General features: G+C 40.0%; 1 gene segment (V, D, J or C); it reads right to left on the bottom strand.

Moving 5' to 3' along the window:
- Positions 1-3,197: 3,197 nt before the first annotated feature.
- On the bottom strand, positions 3,198-8,585 carry LOC116521936 (the record flags this gene model as incomplete). The annotated part of the segment is given in 3 exon segments: positions 3,198-3,520; positions 3,605-3,683; positions 8,403-8,585. Coding segments are annotated over 3 exon segments (585 nt in total), but the record flags the coding sequence as incomplete, so codon positions are not given.
- Positions 8,586-20,073: the final 11,488 nt, after the last annotated feature.

Genomic DNA, 20,073 nt, shown 5'->3' with positions numbered 1-20,073 from the left:
AATGGATATCTCCGACGGAAGCCCTGATATACCTGAATCTGATAAATCTGGATAAAATTGTTACCTACCAACAGTTGCTAGACGACCAAAACAAACTAAACCCCAGGGAAAATTTGGCTGATAAGGGAATAAACATCGATTGGTGGCCATATCTTCAAATTCAAAACAAACACAAATTCGATCTAGCACAACCCGGCTTCCAGAACAAGGACCAGGAATTAGATAACATTTTAATTGGACCAGATGAGAAACTAATTTCAAAAATATACAACTGCTTACTGATTCGAAAAACGGAAGCAGAAAGAGTAAAAGAAGTCATGGTAACCTGGGCCCAAAACATCGGCCACACAATAGACCTAGATGACTGGGAAAGAGTCTGGGAATGGAACCTAAAATTGACAAAATCGACGGCCTATAAAGAAAATATATATAAAATGTTCTACCGCTGGCATCTTCCACCGACAAGACTGGCGAAAATTTCCTCAAAAGTTTCAGCCATATGCTGGAAATGTAAAACAGTGCTGGGCACGTACTACCATATGTGGTGGATGTGTCCGGTTGCCAAAGCGTATTGGAAGCAAATACTAGGATGGCTGAATGGAATCTTGTCAATTAAACTATGTCTTAAGCCGGAAACTTTCTTATTAGGGATAATAGATCAAAAAATATGCAAATCTAACCAATACCTCCTAGTCCATATTCTGACAGCGTCAAGGATTGTTTACGCACAGTGCTGGAAGAGTGAAAATGCCCCCACCAACACTATGGTGATAAATAAAATTTTAGAACTAGCAGAAATGAACAGATTGACGATGCGAATTAACGACAAAGAAGATACAGACTTTTATACAGTCTGGGAGAAGCTGTACAAATGGCTTGATGAGTCAGTGAAGACTTAGACACAAAAAGAGATAGCTGACTAACCTAATACGATTAAACCAATAACTCAAATGAACAATATACAACAACTGAGAGATAAGCGAAAGGAGAAATGTATTAGGGGTGAGAACCCACCGTCGAGCAATTTTGTTAGACTACAATGTTGGGAAAACTTAAAAAAGCTGATAGGAAATCCGCTATAACTACCTGCATGGAATTAGCAATTAAACTTCATTTTAGATGAGGTGAGAGGATTTATAATCCTTGCCTCTTTAAGCAAGGAAAGGAAAAGAGAACCAGGTTGTCCTCAGCAGAGGAAAATATGTAAATGTAACAAAGGTTAGAGGGGAGGGAAGGAGGACAGTAGGGAAGTCAGGATGGAGAGGAGAAAGGAGAGGAACAGGAAAGGCAGAAGAAGGGGGGAAGAATAAAGAGGAGGAAGAGAAAGAAGAGAAGGGAAAGAAGGTGGGAAGAAAGAAGGAGAGAAGAAGGAGAAGAAACTGGGGGAGGAAGGAGGGAGGGAAGAGGAGAGGGTAGTAAAGAGGGAAAGAGGGAGGGAAAGAAAGAGAGAAGGAGAGTTGAAAGGAAGGAAGGAGGGAGGGAGGAAAGGAGGGAGATTAAGAGAAAAGGAAGGAGGAGGGAAAGAGGAAGGGAAGGAGAAAAGGTATGTGAGAAGGAGGGGGGACCGGGGGAGGGAAAGGAGGGGGAAGGAAAGGAGGAAAGGAGAAAAGAAAGGAGGGAAGGCAGGGGAGAAGGAAGTAAGGGGGGAGGGAAGAGAAGAGGGAGGGAAGGAATAAGATACCTAACCTTTGATGTTTATAATGATTTGATAGTATGGGAATATCTCGATATGTAGTTGTATTGTTTTTTACAAGTTATGGATGTTGTATTTTCTTTTTACCAATAAAATCTTTTTAAAAAATTTAAAAAAAAAAGAAATTCTCTTGAGAGAACATTCAGTGAAGTATGACAAAACTTAAAATAAAAAACTGACATATTTTCAAAATGAAGCAATATCTTGAAATGCTTGTTATGCTCTGTACCCCAACCCCATAATTCATGGAGTTTGGTGTGACAACATTGCCCCCTGGTGTCCAAAGTGAGGAGAGGACGCAATCCTCCTAATTCTCTGAGGAGATTCTTTAGGTCCAGATGTTTCCTCAATATCTGTGTGGCAGTTTGGATATTTAGAAAGATCATCCTCATGTTTCATTTCCTATCTTATGCCAGGATACTCAGGGCTGCCTTAACTCTGGGGCCTGATGGGCTGTTGCCTGTGGCACAACAAGCATAGGGACCCCATACTAATCTGTATATGTTAACCCTTCAATGCATCTTGTATCATATAAGTACATCAACTGTACGGCTTAGTGAGTATTATTGTGTTTTTTCAAGCCTCGTATATAGTTCAAATGTTTATCATGTTGATTAGTTTTTGTGGCACAACATGCTTTTAATGTTTCAACACTGATTTTGTTTAAGCCCCAATGAAATAAATATATGTTTAACTTTAAGGGTCGAGGTGGCTCAGTGGCTAAGACGCTGAGCTTGTCAATCAGAAAGGTCAGCAGTTTGGTGGTTCCAATCCCTAATGCTGCATAACGGGGGAGCTCCAGTTACTTGCCACAGCTTCTGCTAATCTAGCAGTTTAAAAGCACCAAAAAAAAAAAAAAATGCAAGTAGAAAAAAATAGGTTCTACTTTCATCCCTGTACATATCTGCTAGTCGTTAACAAATCTTGGGTGGGCTGCTCATCTCCGTTTCAAAGCCAAAAAGCCACCACTGTCCGAACATTAGAGAAGATATTAAAAGCCTGGAACAGCTGATGTTTACTATAAGATTGCCCCCTTAGCCTTTATTTTGCTTTATGCAAAAAATGTCATCCCTAGTCCTTCTTTTTATTAGACTAGCCATACACAAATCCTGCAATTGTTCTTTGTATGTCTCAGCCTCCAGATGCCAGTCAACTTATTTCTCTTCTCTGCCCTCTTTCCAAAGTCTCAATATCTTTTTTTTATAATGTGGTCACCAAAACTGGTTGCATCATTGCAGGTGTGATCTTCCAAAGGCTTTTTAAAGTGATGCTTCATGTAATCTTGATTCTATCAGTCTGTCAATGCAGCCGAGGGTTGCCCTGGCTTTTAAACAGACTGATGAACTTTTTAAATTTTTCTAACAGCAAACTCTGTGATATCAAGAACAAAATAGTCCTTCATGAAGCTCTCAGTGGACAGTGATCAATCCTGATTGACTAATCCAGGATTGGGGCTCCATAAAGTTGAAGAGTGAAGAAAGGAAGGTTTTTGCTTGGTTTCAGATTCACTTCCTCTCACTGTGTATCTTGCACAGTAATAGACTCCTGTGTCTTCGGTTTTGAGGCTGTTCATTTGCAGATACAGCTGGCTTTTGGCATTGTCCCTGGAGATGGTGAAGCGTCCCTTCACTTTGTCAGAGTAGTAGGTGGTAGAAGCTGTGTCTATGAAGGACACCCATTCCAATCCTTTCCCAGGAGGCTGTCTCACCCAGACCATCCAGGAGCTGCTGAAGGTGAATCCAGAGGCTTGGCAGGAGAGACGGAGGGACTCCCCAGGTCTTCTCACATCCCCTCCAGACTCCACCAACTGGACTTGAGATTGGACTCCTAAAAAGAAAGGAGCTTTTTTAAATAGATCTCTTGCATGCAAGAGCAAAATATTGCAATAATCTACATAGTGGCAACAATTACCTTTGAGAACTACAAATATGGACAGAATATTTAGCCACATTTTTGCTAATAGATGAAATTGATAGGATTCTGGAGGATTCTGGAAATAGCAGAAGGTTTATGTTGGTGGGAGTTGTCTGAAAAGGCAAACCATTGGGCTCTTTTAAGGGGAAATTGTCTCTGGATTTGCATATTTGTTGGGATAAAAGAGCCACACAGGGCATTGATTAATACATTTCAGTGAATATAGCTTTCTTGTGCATATTTCAACTAAGAAAGGGACTGTGCTACATCCCCCCAATCAGTTAATGGAGAAAGGACAAATTTATTGCATATTAAGTAAAACAAAAGCTTGAAAATAAAATCCACAGTTCTTGAAATGATGCAACGCAATCAAGAGTAAACTTGTTTATTGGAGCGGACATCAAAAGGCTACCACATCTGATGTTTCCTGCAAAATTGCTCTTTTATTTTATTGAAAACCTCAAATACGTCCTACGATGTGATCTAAGCAACAGTACACAGAATTCTCTGCTACAACGTCTTACCTGTCAACGACTATTCCAGCTTCAACCACAATGATACACCGGCAAACAATTGAAACAAACTCAAGGTAAACCCCTCCAACCTTGATTGCAGAAAATGCGACCTCAGCAACAGAGTGGTCAATGCCTGGAATGCTCTACCTGACTCTGTTGTTACATCATTAAACCCTTCACAGCTTCAACCTCCAACTGTCTACCTTGAACCTCTCCTCATTCCTAAGTGGGGTTGTACATAAGCACAGCAGTGTTCCTACCGTCCCTGTCCTACTTACTCTCTTTTCCTTTGTTCATGTTTATGTTCATTCTTATACCTGTTACCTTGTGCACGTTTGACAAACAAAATATATAAATAAAAATAAATAAATGCATTAAGTTCCAGGGAAGCTTCAATAAGCTCTGATTTCGCTTCTAAAGTCAGAAATGGCTCGTTAGTAAGGATTATAGTCTCTCAACTAAGTTCTTTTGTAATAGATTGAGCCGAACTTTACAATCTTCTAGATTGGTGTATATATCTGTATGCATTTTTAAACATGTTTTTTTTTTCCACATGAGCCAAATATAATATGCACCTCAATGGTTTCATATCCAGGAAAGATTTGAAATATTCAGACATTTTATCTGGTGACAAACATTAATGATATATCATTTTATAAAGATTCTCAGCTTCTCTGGGAACATTATAGATCTGAAATTTTCAAAATAAAGTTTCCAACCGTTCTTCATGTGTTTTACCCTCCAGACTTTTAATCATCTTAGTTGTTCTTCTCTGTCGTCTTTCCAAAGTTTCCACATCTTTTTAATAATGTGGTGACTAAGACTGGGTGCAGTACTCCAGGTGTGACCTTACTAAGGCTTTATGAAGCGGTACTTATACTTCACACGATCTTGATTCTATCCCTCTGGTAATGCAACTACTGGCTTTCAAACCAAGTAAGTTAACTTGGAATATTTCATTTTCTTACAGCAAACTCTTTGCTACCTGGAAGAAATCAGTTCTGCCTGAATTTCTCACTAGAAAGCAATCAAACTTCTTTGACTAGTCCAGGACCTGGGACTTAGTAAATTTGAAGAGTGAAGAAAGAAACGTTTTCAATTGGCTTCAAATTCACTTCCCCCTTTTTTGCCTCTTGCCCAGTAATAGATTGCTGAATCTTCTGGTTACAGAGGTGGTTTTCAGCCGGTTTGGACTGGTTCGCCCAAACTGGAAGCAGTGAACTGGGGGTGGGGATGGGGGACCTTGCCAACCCACCCACCCGCCGTGACTGCAAAACATCCTATGTTTTCGATGCCATCCAGCCACCTCATTCTCTGTTGTCCCCTTCTTCTATTGCCCTCTATTGTTCCCAGTATTAGGCTCTTCTCCAGTGAGTCCTTCCTTTTCATTAGGTGGCCAAAGTATTTGAGAATGAACATTCCATAACTACAGGACAGGTAGCTGGATTCTGCGCCCATCAGAAAAAAAACATATCTAAAAAACTATAGTTGTCTTAAACAACAAAGGTTGGAAACTCATTGCACTGTTTAATCCTTTAGTATAAAACTGACTATGGGCAACATAGTTTGATTATAATTTTGGTGTAGTTAGACCAGGGGTCAGCAACCCATGGCCCTGGAGCTGCATGTGGCTCTTTCATCCCTCTGTTGCGGCTCCCTGTTTCCAGTCGGCAACACAAATTTCAAAGGAGCTTCCGGTTTGGGGAAAACAGGGTACCCCAGGAGGAGACTCTGTGGCAAGGGGTGGGTTTTCCAGTCAGCTCCAGAATTGATAAGGCTTTCAGTTAGGAGAGGTAGAGGAAAAAGGATGCCATGCTAGGAGGAGACTCTATGGTAGAGAAACGGGACTTCCAGTTGCCTCCAGAGTTAAACGGGGGGCTTCCGGTTACGACCTTTGTGGCTCTTTTATTGTTTAAGGTTGCCAGCCCTGAATTAGACCATGTATAATTGACAGACAGGATTTTATCATTGATTTTAGTTGTTATCTACTTATTTTATCCTGGAATTTTCAATTGTATATTTATGGAGTGTTTTTATTTGTTCTGGTCTATGACTGTAATAAACTAAACTGAATTGATATAGATTTATTCAGCCCTTCCCAATCCTAGTGCAATATTCAAATTTCTATGACTGCGAAAATTTGAGGGCTACTCAAAGATAAGAAAGTTTGTGTCTGGTTTCAGATTCACTTCCTCTCAATGTGTCTCTCACCCAGTAATAAGACAGCTGTGTCCTCCGGTTTCAGATTGCTCATTTGCAGATGCAATTGGCTGCAGGAATCATCCCTGGAGATGGTGAAGCAGCCCTTGACTTTACCTGGGTAGTAAGTGGAAGGAGATGAGCCTGTCCTTATGCAGGCTACCCATTCCAGTCCTTTCCCAGGAGAATGTCTCACCCTGTTTTGAGAGAAGCTCATATTGACTGCAAGGGGAACTTTTACCTTTTTATACCCTTTTTAAGAAACCCAGATGAACTGAATGGAGACCAAGACCAAGTTTTCTGCATCACCAGAGTTCAAAGGTCTCGATTCTGACCAAATATAATATCTCAATTCAAACAGAATGATAAATAATTAACTTTGTATTATCCAAAATATTGTTTGCTCTATGTTACCTGGTTTAAATCCAGGCAAGGATTCCCCGTAAGGATTATACTCTCTCAAGATTCTAGGTTCTTTTGAATTCCATTGAGAGAATTAAAATCTTCTGGATTGGCATATATATTTGTATCTGTAATATATTTAAATTGATTTTTATGTGTAATGTATAAGATATTTTGTTTCCATTTCCAGCAAACATTTGAAATACCTTGATAAGTTTCTCTGGGGACGAAAACTAAAAGTCCATCTCATTATGAAAATAGTCAGTTTCATATTGAATTCTACGCTGCTTCTGTCCTTGATTAGTTTCCATCAATTCTTTCTTGTTTTGCGTTCTAGTACTTTGAAGAATAGTTTGACCCCTACTTCTTTGTGCCAGCCCTTCAAAACACAGTAATGGTGTCACCCCTAGTCCTTCTTTACATTACACTAGCCCTACCAAATTCCTGCAACCGTTCCTCATATGTCTCATCCTTAAGGTGCCCAGTCATATTTGTTGCTCTTCTCTTTCCAAAGTCTCAACAACTTTTGTATAACGTGGTGAGCAAAACTAAATGCACTGTTCCAGTTGTGTAGTCTTGCTAATACTTCACATGATCTTGATTCTATTTCTCTGTGAATGCGATTTATTGGCTTTCAAACAGAGAAGGTGAACTTGGATCTTTTTTTTCATTTTTTTATAGCAAAGATTCCAATACCTAAAAAAAAAAAAATCAGTCCTGCATTAAGTCCTCACTAGAACAGTGGTCAATCCTCATTGATTAATCCAGAGTCTGAGGCTCAGTCATGTTGAAGAGCTTCTCCGAAGAAAGGAAGGTTTTTGCTTGGCTTCAGATTCACTTCCTCTCACTGTGCCTCTTGCACAGTAATAGACTCCTGTGTCTTCGGTTTTGAGGCTGTTCATTTGCAAATACAGCTGGCTTTTGGCATTGTCTCTGGAGATGGTGAAGCGCCCCTTCACTTTGTCAGGGTAGGTAATTGTGTCAGAATTATAGCTTATGTATGCCACCAATTCAAGTCCTTTCCCTGGAGCCTGTATCACCCAGAACATATCATAGGTGCTGAAGGTGAATCCAGAGGCTTGGCAGGAGAGACGGAGGGACTCCCCAGGTCTTCTCTCATCCCCTCCAGACTCCACCAACTGGACTTGAGATTGGACTCCTAAGAAGAAAGTAGCTTTTTAAATAGGTGCCTTGCATGCAAGAGGAGAACATAGAAATCAATATGTAGAGATGCCTTGCATTGAAGAGTGGAACATAAAAATAATATATATAGTGGCAATAATTACCTTTAAGGACTACAAGTATGGACAGAAGGTTTAGCCACATTTTTGCTCCCTGTAATGAATAGATGAAATTGATAGGAGAGGATTATGGAAATATGCAAATAGCGTTGGTGGGAGTTGTCTGAAAAGGCAAACCTTTTGGCTCCTTTTAAGGGGGAAATTGTGTCTCGATTTGCATATCTGTTGGGGTAAAAGAGCCACACAGGGCATTGATTAACCACAGACATACTATTGTGGCTACGCTATTACAGACAGAATGATCACTCTAGCTGCATAGTCCATTAATTGCACAACAACATTGAGACTATTGGTTCTGTTTCTATTGCTTCCAAAAGTTACAAAAGACCATTTGAATTTATTCTTGCCATACAAATGATTGCAGAGCGTAGATTTTACCTGGTCATCCCTTTCATCAGGAGCTTCATCGTTGCTGATGTCAAAATTAGTGGTGATGGGTGGTTCCTCATTGTCCATTACAAAATTTTTGTCCCAATCCGATCCCACTTCACTCAGATCCCTTTCTGCTTCTTCATACCATGTTAAAACAGTTTCTTGGAATGTTGGATCAGCAAACTGCATTCTTTTTGGTGGAAAACATGCCCCCAACATTAGAACTATATATCTACTGTATGTGAATAAAGATCTGTGATCAAAATGACAGCAACTCAAATTCAAACGCCACTGCAGAAAACACCACCAACTGACCGAAGTGGGATGCTGCATAAACTCATTTGGTGGGAAAACTAAAGCTATTCGCAACCAGAATGGTCCACTTCTAAAAATAGGGGTGTTCCGTACATTTTGGAAAACTGTTGCGGTCACTAGGACTGCGGGTCAGTTTGTTATGGGTTAATCCATTTCAATAAATATAAGTTGCTCGTGCATTTTTCAATTAAGAAAAGGATTGGGACACATTATTTTTTTCCTTTGTGAGTTTATTTGCGTATCTGTTGGGATAAAAGAGCCACCCAGGGCCTTGATTAATGCCTTTCACTGAATATAACTTGCAAGTGGATTTTTCAATTAAGAAAAGGATTGGGACACAATTGTTTCCCCTGTGAGTTAATGGGAGGAAGGACCAGTTGATTGTACATTAAGTAAAACGAAGGGTTAGAAAAATCCAACACATCTCAAATGATGCACAGTAATAGAGAATAATCATATTTATTAGAGAGGAACTCAAAAGGTTGGCATTTCTGAGGTATGCTGAAAAATTACTTTTTTATTTCATGGAAAACCCCAAATCCATTAAATTGCACAGAAGCTTCAATAACTGACCCAACTGTGATGCTGCATAGACCCTTATTGGTTGCTATTCGCAAACGGAACGGTCCATTTCTAAAAATAGGGGTGTTCCGTACATTTTGGAAAACTGTTGCAGTCACTATGACGGAGGGTCTGTGGTTATGGGTTAATACATTTCAATGAATAAAAGTTGCTTGTGCATTTTTCAATTAAGAAAAGGATTGGGATTCCGTTTCCCCCCCTGTGAGTTTATGGGGGGAAGGACCATTTGATTGTACATTAAGTTAAACGAAAGCTTGAAAAAATTATGTGAAATCCAATTCTGTTCGAGAACTTAACTTCTTTCGTAATACATTGAGACAATGTATCACTTTGCAATCCTCTGGATTGGTGTATATATTTGTACGCATTTTTAAAAAACTTTTTTTTCATACCAGCCAAATATAATATTTCCTTCGATGTTTCCATATCCAGCAAAGTTTTGAAATCCTCAGGCATATTATCTGGTGACAAACATTAATGATATATCATTTTAAAAAGATTCTCAATGATTAAGAAAGGAGGTTTAGAAACTTTGTTATCAAACATAATTAATTTTTATTTAAAAGGTTTCAAAGATAGAATGTTTTGAATGATATTTTAAATAGACAATGGAATGCCATTTATGTGGTTTTGCCTTGAATTTTGGAATATTTGTTCCATCTTAAGGTTGCACTGGCTTTAAAACAGACTGATGAACTTGGCAGTTTTCATTTTTCTTACAGCAAACTCTGTGATATCTAGAATGATAGAGTCCTTCCTGAAGCTCTCAGTATACTGTAATCAATCCTCATTGACTAATCCAGGACGTGGGGCTCCATAAAGTTGAAGAGTGAAGAAAGGAAGGTTTTTGCTTGGCTTCACATTCACTTCCTCTCACTGTGTCTCCTGCACAGTAATAGACTCCTGTGTCTTCGGTTTTGAGGCTGTTCATTTGCAGATACAGCTGGATTTTGGCATTGTTCCTGGAGATGGTGAAGCACCCCTTCATTTTGTCTGAGTAGACCTTTCCACTAGAATCAGTATAGATGTATGAAACCCATTCCAGTCCTTTCCCTGGAGCCTGCCTTAACCAGCCCATGTAAAAGCCACTGAAGGTGAATCCAGAGGCTTGGCAGGAGTGGCAGGAGAGACGGAGGGACTCCCCAGGTCTTCTCACATCCCCTCCAGACTCCACCAACTGGACTTGAGACTGGACTCCAAATAAGAAAGGAGCTTTTTAAATAGATGCCTTGCATTGAAGAGTGGAACATAAAAATAATTGTGTGTGTGTGTGTGTGTGTGTGTGTGTGTATAGTTGTTCGGGTTTTCTCCCGCGTAGAATTGGAGATGTCTTGGCGACGTTTCGACGAAGTCTCATTCGTCATCTTCAGGCGGCTTCAGACTACTTCAGGTTTGGTGTTTCCAGGAGTAGTGTGAGATCTCGGCTGTTTTTTGCTTTTAACTGCCAGTAGGGGATTAAATTTTAACTGCCAGTAGGGGATTAAACTGATTGGGTGGGGGCTTGGCTGTGTTTTGATTAGGTGGAGGTGTGTCCTTATTTGGTGGCGGTGTGTTCTGTTCTGATTGTTTGGGGGGTTGTGTTACATGTGAGGGTAGGAGGGGTTTTAAAGAGGCTGATTGTGCTTTGCAGTTTGGCTTCTGGTTCTGGGTCGTGTCTCCTCATCAGTTTGTGTTTTTGTCTGTTTTCTTTGTGGGTGTTTTTTGGTGATATTCTGTGTGGCTATTGTGGGTGTGGGCCTGGTCTCATTCATCATGTTTGGGATTCGTTTGTTATATATATATATATATTTGGGCATACCAGGGGTTGTGACTTTAAATATGTGTGTGTGTGTGTGTGTGTGTGTTTATGTTTTTTTTATTTGTGCTGATAAATAAATAAAGGGAGACTATATATATATATATATATATATATATATATATATATATATATATATATATATATATATATATATATATATATATATATATATATATATATATATATAGGCAATAATTACCTATGGACAGACGGTTTAGCCACATTTTTGCTCCCTGTAATGAATAGATGAAATTGATAGGAGAGGATTCTGGAAATAGCGCAAGGTTTATGTTGTCTAAAAAGTAAGTTGGGCTTCTTTAAAGGGGAAATTGTCTCTTGATTTGCATATCTGTTGGGATAAAAGAGTCACAGGGGGCATTGATTAACCACAGACATACTATTCCAGCTACGCTATTACAGACAGAATGACCACTCTAGCTGCATAGTCCATTGATTGGACAACAATATTGTAAACTATAGCCTTGACTATACAGACTTTTGTTGGCAGGGTGATGTCTCTGCATGGAAATTTGAAATCCCCTTAAACATTCCAGACAGTTTCCCTCCTGAAACACAGCAACATTTTTATTAAAATCCTCAGCTTTGTGGTGGAGGTCAAAGACTCATGAGAAATTCTCTTGAAAGAACATTCAGTGAACTATGACAAAAAAATAAAAAAAAATTGTCATGTTTTAAAAATGAAGCAATATCTCAAAATGCTTGTTTTATTCTCTTCCCCACCCCCATAGGCCATGGAGTTTGGTGTGACAACATTGCCCCCTGGTGGCCAAAGTGAGGAGAGGACACAATCCTCCTAATTCTCTGAGGAGATTCTTTAGGTCGAGATGTTTCCTCAATATCTGTGTGGCAGTTTGGATATTTAGAAAGATCATCCTCATGTTTCATTTCCTATCTTATGCCAGGATACTCAGGGCTGCCTTAACTCTGGGGCCTGATGGCCAGTTGCCTGTGGCCCCACAGGCATAGGGGCCCCATACTAATCTGTGTATGTTAACCCTTTGATGAATCTTGTATCATATAAGTACATCAACTGTATGGCTTACTGAGCATTATTGTGTTTTTCAAGTCTCGTGTATTGTTCAAATGTTTATCATGTTGATTAATTGTTGTGGCCAGCATATATTTAATGTTTCAACAGCGATTTTGTTGGAAGTGCCAAAAAATAAATCTATGTTTAATTTTAAGGGTGGCTCAGTGGCTAAGTCACTGAGCTTTTCAATCAGAAAGATTTGGAGTTCGGCGGTTCGGGGTCGTAATTTTGTTAAGACATCCCTGCTAAATGGATAGGAAAGGATTCGGGAAAGTGCAGAAAAAGTTAACTGGCAGGGTGACTTTGAGTTGATTATTCTCTCTCTCAGCCCAACCCACTTCACAAGATTGTGGTGTCGAACTTGGGCAGTTTACATGCCTAAGGTTGTACTTGGAGTCCCTCATGCAGCCTGGGACATCAATCCATATTTCTACCTCTAATAATTTTGTAGGGAAAAGCAACAAAGTTTATTAGGGGACTGGAGGCTAAACCATATGAAGAAGGGTTGCAGAAACTAGGTAAGTTTAGTTTAATGAAAAGGAGGACTAAGGGAGACAAGATAGCAGTCTTCCAATATCTCAGGGGTTGCCACAAAGAAGAGGGAGTCAATCTATTCTCCAAAGCACCTGAGGGCAGGACAAGAAGCAATGGGTGGAAACCTATCAAGGAGACAAGCAACCTAGAGCTAAGGACAAATTTCCTTAATCAGTGGAACCACTTGCCTCCAGAAGTTGTGAATGCTCCAACACTGGAAGTCTTTAAGAAGATGTTGGATAACCATTTGTCTGAAGTGGTGTAGGGCTTCCTGCCTAAGCAGGGGGTTGGATTAGAAGACCTCCAAGGTCTCTTCCCACTCGGTTATTCTATTCTAATTCAATACTGCTCTGAGATGAGCTAAACAGAGTCCCCACTTCTTCTTCTTCCAAGATCAGTTCTGAGATTCCACACATCACTATGGAGATTTGTCAGCTGTTTCTCACTTCCAGTAGACCAATGAAACTTTCTGTAACTAAATAATCAAAGAGAGAAGCAACATAGAACTATGGAGACATTTCCTGACAGTTAGAACAATCAATTATTTTAACATCTTGCCTCCAGAAGTTGTGAATGCTCCAACACTGGAAGTTTTTTTTTTTCTAGAAAGTGATTCATTTATTATTTTTCAACACCCATTTGTTGCTTTGCTTTTTTTTTTTTTAATCCAAAGATTTTTTTATTACATTTTCCTTTTCCTTTATACAATCACTTAAATACTGTGCAGTTAAAAAAAAAAGAAGAAGCAATAAACAACTCATAACACTTCTATCCTACATACACCCTTCCTTCTACCCCTCCAACTTTCATTTCTCCCTTCCAACAATCCCCTCTTCTACTTCCCCTCCCCCTCAGCCATTCCTTTCTCCCCTTCCCACCATCTCACCCTCCTTACATTCCCTTCTCACTCCCTCTTAATTCCCCCCTCTTCTTTCCCTCTACACCTCGCTTCGGTGTATTTCTAGTATTCATTGGTCTATTTGTTTTGTACTAAAACAAAGGAAAAATAAAAGGAAAAGAAAGAAGAAAAGAAAAAAAAGAAAAAAAAGCAACAGTATCCAAGTGCATTCATTGTTCTGAAAATTGAGTCTATATTTCCACCCTCCCCCCCACCCACCCCCTGAACCCCCCTCCCTGACCCCCTTCCGACTTCCCAGGTCCCATTCCCGGCATCGTTCTTTATCAAGCAAAGTCTGGAGTATATTGAAACCAAATAGATTAGAAGTTACAAAATAATAATAATAATAAAAAAATAAAGAACAAAAAAGAAAAGAATAATAAAAAGAAAAAAAGGGGGGAAAACCCCCCCCAAGAAAGAGAAGTCAATATACTCTCTAACATTAAACTCAGCTTCTCATTATTTTTAAAATCTTAAACAATGTCTTTACCTGCTTCCGCATATAAATTCTAAACCTCCCATCCTGCCTTTACCCGTGTCCACATATATATTTTATCCTCATCCATTGCTCCTCTCATATTTACTCCACCCTCATGTAGACTCTCCAGATAATCTTTCTTAACCTTGTATTCAAATAACAATTTATACAAAAATCAGCTTACATTCTGGATCAAGGTAATCTAATTGAACTTTCACTACCCTTCCATCTACCCCACGCCACCCGACTCCATTCATCCCAAACCACAATCCAAGAAAACTATGATCTCCGCTCTCCTCGCCCCAAAGAATAGATCATGCGCAGTTTAAATTAAGATTCAAACAAGTCTTATATAAGTCCCATACAATATATGTCCAAATTCAGCACCGCTTCTTTCAGTCTCAATATCTCTTCATCAGTATACAGCTTTGTCATTTTATACCAGACAGGAGTCCTGAAATTTTATTCAAATTAAAGATTTAAGAAGTATTTTAAAGGCATAGCTGGATCTTTATTCTTTACTCTTCTGCCCTTCCGGAAGGGGAAAGCAACACCCTCCGCCTTGTAGCCACGTGTCCCGCTGCTTATCTTCTCCTTCTCCTTGTCTTTCTCCAAGTCCGGGTGAATCAGGAAGTCCCACCTTCAGAGTTTTGTAGTAAAAATCTCGGGCTTCGCAAACAGAATTGAGACGATATTTTTGGTTCTCAAATGTGACTGTGATACCAGATGGCACTTCCCATTTATATTGTATCTGAGAATCTCTGAGTTTTTCAGTTAAGAAAGTGTAGTCTCTCCTTGCTCTTAATATTTGAGATGGTATTTCTTTAAAAACAATCAAGTCCTGTCCATCGATTCGCAGCCTGTTATTGTAGAACTTCTGTATTATCGCATTTCTGGATTCTCTTGTGGTGAAATATATAATTATGTCCCTTGGAAGCTGTCGTTGTTTTGCTACACACGAGTTCTGGCGATAAATTTTTTGAATCTGCCAATCAAAGTTAAATCCCGGACTTCCCACCGAACGTCTGAAAGCCTCAAAAAAGGTCTGTTTCAAATTCTCCTGTTCCTTTTCACGCAATCCTCTGACTCTTATTGCAAACGCAGTCTTATTGTAATTTATCATAACGAGTTGTTTTTGAGCAATTTCAACTTCCTGTTGTAACGTTTGAATTTTAGATGTCAAATTAGAATTAGTTTTTTCCAAAAGTTCCAATTTGTCCTCCATTTCAGAAACATAGTCGGTCATAACAGTCATAACTCTGATCGTATCTTCCCTTGTTTGAGCAATCTTGGCGTCCAGTTTATCATATAAGTCCGATAAAAGTTGTTTAATTTCCTGTCTGAACTCTTTAAGGGTTTCAAAAAGAAATTCTTGCGTTAAGAGATCTCCAGTAGAGGGCGTGGGAGGCAAGGGCAGCGATTTTGTAACAATTTCTTGAGATGTATTATTAAGGAAACGCTTAGACTGCTTCGATTTGGGAGCCATTATAAAAAACGCACAAACAAATAAGCAAACAAACAAAGTCTCTGCTCCCCTCGGTTTTAAATGGGATACTATTTATAGACTTTTAACAGTTAATAAGGAGAAGTCTTCAGGAGAATAGAGCTGATTGAGTGTGTCATATATCAAACGCAGAAGCTATAAAATCGCCATCTTGTAACGCAGCTGGATAAGAAAGCCTTTTACAAAATTGAAGCTGGTATTTTGAATAGTAATAAGAAAAAAATTTACAACTTCAAGTTAATATTTGGTTTTGAGGCCATTTCAAAATTTATCTGCCTGCAGTTAATAAAACTCTATTGCCTGAATATGCAGCTTTAAGTAAAGAGGCTGAGTTCCCCTTTTATTTTGAAGTTAAGGCTTGGCAAAACTTTCAGTGAGTAAACATTGTAACAAGACCGTTCAGCAGATTCATCACCATTTAACTTGCAGATAAGCAAAGTTAATGAAGGAGTAAAATTTTTGTAGAAATGAAACTAATTAAAAAGCTTCTGCTGGCCTATTGTGAAACCAAAACATATGATAAGCAATCTCTTTTGTTTTGAATTCTTGTGAATTCTTGTGAGAATTAACAAAAAGTGTTCATTATTACCGGAGAAACCAGCCTGCTCGGCGCCATTTTAAAAGCCTCTAAGTAAATAATTTTTCGGAGGAGAAAAAGAAAAGAAGCTAAAATGTTGATAAACAATTATTGTCCACGGAAAGGGATTCAGCTCGTGATAAGATTAAATCAAACAAAACTTTGAACTGAGTGGGGGAGACCTACTTTGTCCTGCACAAGGCAGTTTGAAATTCCCAGCACGGACAGCCGTTCTGCCTTGGGCTAGCCCCCCTTTCCCTGCAAGCACAAAAGCTGCAAGAATCAAAGAGCATTTGCCAGCAAAACAATTTCTTCTTTCCTTCTTGCCTGAAGGATAAGAAAACCTGATAAGACGTCAGATGGAAGATCCTCTAAACAGGTACGTAGCCAGGAATTCGGAGGCAGCTGATTTTTTGCTGCCACCACCAGCAGGCTCCTCCCAGGAAGTCCACTGGAAGTTTTTTTTAAGAAGGTGTTGGATAACCATTTGTCTGATGTGGGGTAGGGTTTCCTGCCTAAGCAGGGATTGGACTAGAAGACCTCCAAGGTCCCTTCCAACTCTGTTTATTCTATTCTATTCTATTCTATTCTATTCTATTCTATTCTATTCTACTCTACTCTACTCTACTCTATTCTACTCTATTCTACTCTATTCTAACTCAATTTTCAGAGCTGCCCTGATGAGAAGGTTTTTGCTCAGCATCAGATTCACTTCCTCTCACTGTGCAAGTTGAGCAGTAATAGGCAGCTGTGTCCTCCAGTTTGAGATTGTTCAATTGGAGATACAGCTGGCTGCGGGAATCATCCCTGGAGATGGTGAAGCGGCCCTTGACTGTATCTGGGTAGTAAATGGAAGGAGATGAGCCTGTACTTATGCGGGCTACCCATTCCAGTCCTTTCCCAGGGGAATGTCTCACCCTGTTTTGAAAGAAGCTCATATTGACTGCAAGGGGAACCTTTACCTTTTTATGCCCTTTTTAAGAAACCCAGATGAACTGAATGAAGACCAAGATCTTTTCAGTATGGTTTTTATTTCTTAATAAAACATCTATAGCCTCCCATCACAACCAATGACTCTGGCAGCAGAAAATTCCACATGTTGCTGTTTTGTGAGTAGTTTTGATCAATTGTTTTTTTTTATACAACCTTAAACAGATTAACAGACTTGGAAGGGTCCTTGTGGGTCATCTAGTCCACCCCCTCTCTGAACAGGAGACCCAACACCATTTCTGACAAATGGCACTCCACCGTCTTCTCAGGAATAATTCACCAATACGTGCAGCCAATACGTGCATAGTGCAGCTTACTCCACTATGTATGGCTAGGGATTCGAACCGCCGAACTGCCAATCTTTCTGATTGACAAGGTCAGTGTCTTAACCACTGAGCCGGTTGGCCTATTGGACCCATTTTTCCTCCCCAGGTTCCGGAGGATTTCCTAAAGCCTGGGGACAGTGAAAATGGCCTTCCACGGCCTTCCAGAAGGCCAAAAATCAGATGGTTGGCATGCACATTCACCCTGGACCTGACAGCTTGTGTGCTGGCAGATATGGCTTCACATGTTATTTGTGGCACACATGCCATAGGTTCATCATCAGAGGCATGGTGCCTCCTGCTTAAGCTGGTGATTGGACTAGAAGACCTCCAAGGTCTCTCCCAACTTTGTTATCCTGTGATTAGAAAATATACAATTATACATGTTTTATTCCATCACACAACTTCTCCAGGTGCAAAAGGCAGTTGGATTTTATGACAATATTGCCCTCAGAGTCAAAATTAAGTAGAAGACACCTCTTCTTGAATCTCCAAGGAGATTCTATCACAGCAGCTATTTCTCCGATGTTTGTGTGCCGGTTTCGATATTGAGAAGGATTATGTTGTTTAACTGTTTAACTGTTTAACTGTTTATTTCATTTGTATGCCGCCCTTTTCCCCCGAGGGGGACTCAGGGCAGCTCACAGCTCAAAACAAGGGAAGGGGGGGATACAAACAATTTGACAAACAACACAAAACAATACATAATTTAAAAGCGCAACAATCATACCATTCGAAATAGGGGCACGGTTCTTTAGCCCCAGGCCTGTCGGAACAGCCAGGTTTTAAGGGCTTTGCGGAAGGCCTGGAGGGTGGTGAGGGTGCGAATCTCCATGGGGCGTTCATTCCAGAGGGTCAGAGCAGCCACAGAGAAGGCTCTCCTCCGGGTAGTCGCCAGTCGACACTGGCCAGCGGATGGAATTCGGAGGAAGCCTAGTCTGTGGGATCTAATCGGTCTGGTGGAGGTAATTGGCAGCAGGCGGTCTCTCAAGTACCCAGATCCAATACCATGAAGGGCTTTATAAGTGACAACTAGCGCCTTGAAGCGTATCCGGAGACCAATAGGCAGCCAGTGCAGCTTGCGGAGGATAGGTGTTACGTGGGTGAACCGAGGTGCACCCACGATTGCTCGCGCGGCTGCATTCCATTAGTTTCATTCCATCATTCTGCCCTGACGCTAAAAAAAAACTATATTTCATTCCAGGGAAGCCAAATCAACTGGCAAACAGGGAAGTTGTCTTGGAATTTTTTAAATTTGTAACAGCAAACCCTTTGATACCTAGAACAAGATGGCCTGAAATTCTCATTAGACAGTCATCAATCTCCATTGACTGATCTGTGACTCAGTCAAGTTGAAGAGATTTTTTTTGAAGAAAGGAAGGTTCTTCTTTGGCAGAGGTTCAATGTTTGGTTACACTTCCTCTCACTGTGTCTCTTTCACAGTAATCGACTGCTGTGTCTTCAGTTTGGAGGCTATTCATTTGCAAATACAGCTGGGTTTTGGCATTGTCCCTGGAGAAACAGATTAACAGAGTTGAAAGGAACCTTGTAAGTCATCTCTTCCAACACCCAGTTCAAGCAGGAGAACCGTAAACCTTTTTGACGGATGGCAGTCCTGTCTCACCCAGTTCATGGCATGTCTAATCCACCATTGTTGTTTTATAGAACAAATGTGGCAAAGCCATTGCACTGCTTATCCCTTTCCCTTTTAGTATTAAACTGATAGGTTCTCACAGTTTATGGATTATAATGTTAGTATAGATAGACCATGTATAATCAACAGACCAGATTATATCATAGATTTTAGTTGTTATTTAATTATTTTATCCTGGAATTTTCAATTGTATATTTACTGAGCATTTTTATTTGTTCTGGTCTCTGGCCTCTGACTGTAATAAATTGAACTTAATTGATATAGATTTATTTAGTCCTTCCCAAATTTTAGAGATACTCAGAGATAGAGAAAGTTTTTGTCTGGTTTCAGATTCACATCCTTAACTGATACTTCACATAATGTCTATTCTATCGCTCTGTTAATGCAGCCTAGGGTTGCACTGGCTTTTAAACAGACTGGTGAACATAGCTTTTTTTTTTTTCATTTTTCTTACAGCAAACTCTGTGATATCTAGAACGAAAGAGTCATTCCTGAAGCTCTCAGTATACTGTGATAAATCCTCATTGACTAATCCAGGACGTGGGGCTCCATAAAGTTGAAGAGTGAAGAAAGGAAGGTTTTTGCTTGACTTCAGATTCACTTCCTCTCACTGTGTCTCTTGCACAGTAATAGACTCCAGTGTCTTCGGTTTTGAGGCTGTTCATTTGCAGATGCAGCTGGCTTTTGGCATTGTCCCTGGAGATGGTGAAGCGTCCCTTAACTTTGTCAGAGTAATAAGTGCTAGAAGCAGAATTTATGTATGCCAACCACTCCAGTCCTTTCCCAGGAGCCTGTCTCACCCAGTGCATGCTATAGATACTGAAGGTGAATCCAGAGGCTTGGCAGGAGAGACGGAGGGACTCTCCAGGTCTTCTCACATCCCCTCCAGACTCCACCAACTGGACTTGAGATTGGACTCCTGAAAAGAAAGGAGCTTTTTAAATAGATATCTTGTATGCAAGAGCAGAACATA

This window comes from Thamnophis elegans, chromosome Z (assembly GCF_009769535.1).
Source record: "Thamnophis elegans isolate rThaEle1 chromosome Z, rThaEle1.pri, whole genome shotgun sequence".
Taxonomy (NCBI): domain Eukaryota; kingdom Metazoa; phylum Chordata; class Lepidosauria; order Squamata; family Colubridae; genus Thamnophis; species Thamnophis elegans.
This window is presented reverse-complemented; position numbering and strand designations above follow the sequence as displayed.